The sequence below is a fragment of the Gordionus sp. m RMFG-2023 genome, chromosome 1, assembly GCF_954871325.1.
Source record: "Gordionus sp. m RMFG-2023 chromosome 1, tfGorSpeb1-WG-v2, whole genome shotgun sequence".
NCBI classification, from domain to species: Eukaryota; Metazoa; Nematomorpha; class Gordioida; order Chordodea; family Parachordodidae; genus Gordionus; species Gordionus sp. m RMFG-2023.
Window position 1 is genome coordinate 4,079,816 of NC_088775.1, and position 2,955 is coordinate 4,082,770.

General features: G+C 28.8%; 1 protein-coding gene across 1 annotated transcript; it reads left to right on the forward strand.

The window, feature by feature from the left end:
• Positions 1–492: 492 nt before the first annotated feature.
• LOC135922301 (uncharacterized) lies at positions 493–1,394 on the forward strand. The gene is made up of 4 exons (XM_065456700.1): positions 493–529; positions 577–694; positions 738–1,039; positions 1,084–1,394. The coding sequence occupies exons 1-4, from the start codon at positions 523–525 to the stop codon at positions 1,122–1,124; spliced, it is 468 nt and encodes a 155-aa protein (XP_065312772.1). The 5' UTR covers positions 493–522; the 3' UTR covers positions 1,125–1,394.
• Positions 1,395–2,955: the final 1,561 nt, after the last annotated feature.

Genomic DNA, 2,955 nt, shown 5'->3' on the forward strand with positions numbered 1-2,955 from the left:
TGTCATCGATTAAATTTAATAGTTGTTCAATTATGCCAATCAGTAAAAGAGCTGCCAAATGTCTTGGGAATATTAGACGAAATTTACGTATATTTTAATGGTGTTAAAAGATATGAAGTGCTCAAAACATGTCAGAGTGATTTACTGACAAAATCACATAGATTTTTACGCATCAAGAATACCACTCGGTAATATTATCTTAATTGTTTCGATATTTAATGTTTATTTTATATTTATAGAAGCTGGCTAACATCATATAAGGCGATTGTAAATTTTTTCCTACTTTATGATGCTTTGAGGGCAGCTTTGGCAAATTTAAAGGATTCAGAAGATCCTGCCACTTCCACTATGGCTAGTGCTATAGTCTATAGAATAGAAAAATTTGATTTTATTTTATCACTATGTGTTTTGGATAAAATATTGTTGATAACTAGCTTGGCTTGTACAAAATTGCAAACCATTTCGAAGGATATAGGGTTTGCAATAAATCAAATTCAATTGGCAAAAGATTGCCTGATTAATATGAGAAGTATAATTTAAATTATTATCTTTTATTATTTTATAATCCTAAAATAGATAATAACACTGAATTTTTGGATGTCTTTTCAAAGGCCCAAGATTTTATGAAGAAGAGAAATTTACCTTTTGATTTTGAAAGTTCAAGACTTCAAACATTACAATCCAAAAAGGAGAGGTATATATATACTTTCATCATTAAATATAATATTTTATTTTAGCTTTAAAATCAGTGTGTTTTATGCTGCACTTGATTTAATTATTATGCAGTTTAGTGAAAGATTTAACGATGAATCGATAAAATTTTTGAGTCAAACATCATTTTTTACCCCAAAGGGAATGGCGGAAAAGGCAATTGTTAAAGATGATATCAAGGATATCTGTGAATTTTATCAATTAAATACAAGTCAAGTTTTTGAGGAAATGTTGATGTTTAGAAATATTTATAAAATGGCTAAAACGGGGGACGTAATTATTACTCGTGACCTAGAGGTTAAAGAAGATTTGTCAGATTCTGAGAATTGTAAATTTATTTAATTAAAATATTTTTACTAATACATTATATAGCTTCTTCTGATGATGATAATAATTTTGAGATGAATGATTAAGACTGGAGAAACTATTCATTTATTTTACCTTATCGTCTGCTTATAAATTTTTCTGCTTTCCCAAATTTAACAATTTTATATAAATATTTATTAACTATTCTTACTACATCATGTACTGCCGAAAGGGTCATGAGTAAAATTAAACTAATTAAAACAAGACTTCGTAGTGTCATGAAAGATCCATTTCTTAATAATTTAACCATTTTATCAATGGAAAATAATTTATTTAAACAATTAAATATTGATGAAATTATAAATTCTTTTGCTTTCTCTTCCCCTAATTTATCTAAATTATTAATTTAAAAATATTATTTTTAAAGCATATATTTTTTACATTATATTTATATTATAATAAATATTGATGCAATAAAAATTATTTTTGAAATTTATTGGTGTCAAAAAATAATTTACAATGGGGGGGGGGGGTACTTTAGGGGGGTATTCTGCTTCTATCCCTCAAAAAGTGTAGGGGTCACTGATCACAATTACTTCGACATCTACAGATAGTACATTCATTGCCTTCTTGCAAGAATTATGCAGTATATGGCATATACAGCCAATTGGTATTAATTCATTATTGTGCTGCCTCAATTCGGTAAATACACTTTGATTTTTACCAAAATTAACAGAGGCATTATCAGCGCAGAAAGCTGACATGCAACTCATTGATAACCCTGAATCAGCTATATTTACCATTATGTGGTTAGCTATATCGTTGGATTTTTCACTATCGGATGAAAAAAATTTCAATAGTTTTATAGAAATGCCCTTATTCTTGTTGAAATAGCGAAGGATCAGGGGAAATGTTTTAATATTTCCCTTATTTGATGCATCTGTTAAAATAGCATATGGATGTCCTTCTTTCAATTCGTCTAGAATTGACCTCTTGGATTCAGGTCCTAACACATTTGTGATAGCATTGCTCATTTTTGTTCTACCACAAGTAAAGTTAGCACTATTTTGGAGTCGTTAAATATTTAAAAACATTAAAATGCTAAAAAAAGAATTGTGGGAGATATTAAAAAATTGTGGGAGCTTTTTGTGGGAGATTTCTAATTGTGGGAGTTTTGTGGGAGTGAGATGTATGTGGGTAAACTAAAAAATTGTGGGAGACTCCCACTGATGGGGGGAGACATGGCAACCCTGATCTGGATCCCCTGTCCTTAAATTTGGCAATGTATTTGTATTTAAAAAATAATTTGATAAATAATAATGTGACGAGATTATTTTTTTTCAGATATTTATGAGGTAAATTAAAATTAAAACGCGAAAAATATATTATTTTTTGTAAAAATTAAAAAATTATTTTCGATAAAAGTAACCACCATCATGAGAGTGGCAATATTTTTTTACTTGAAGAAATTGCTTCTAGTGTGGGTTTTCCTATTTGGGCCGATATTTTTAAAAACAGCTGATTTATATTTTAGCCAAAATATCGTGATTTAGCCAAAATGAGCAAAATCATCCTGCTTACATATCTTGTCTAAAATTTTAATCAGGCCCTTTATGAAAAAATTAATCCTAATCGAACCATTTAACAACACTAATTGCTTCAGATCCTTGGATACCCATGCAAATTTTATCAAACAGTTGATTGGTTCCCGCTCAAGGGCCGTTGTTCTTAGCTAATTAACAACAGACAACAATACATCAATGATGTTTGCAGACTTTTAGATAACTTTTATTTTAAATTTTAGGCATGCATTTTGAAAATTTCTTTTAAAATGGGCTTTAAAAAAAAATTAATTTTTATGATATTAACATATCGTATTTATTTTCTGAAAATAAGGGACGGGAGGAGAGGGTGTAACTAGCTTAAAATTATATTTAC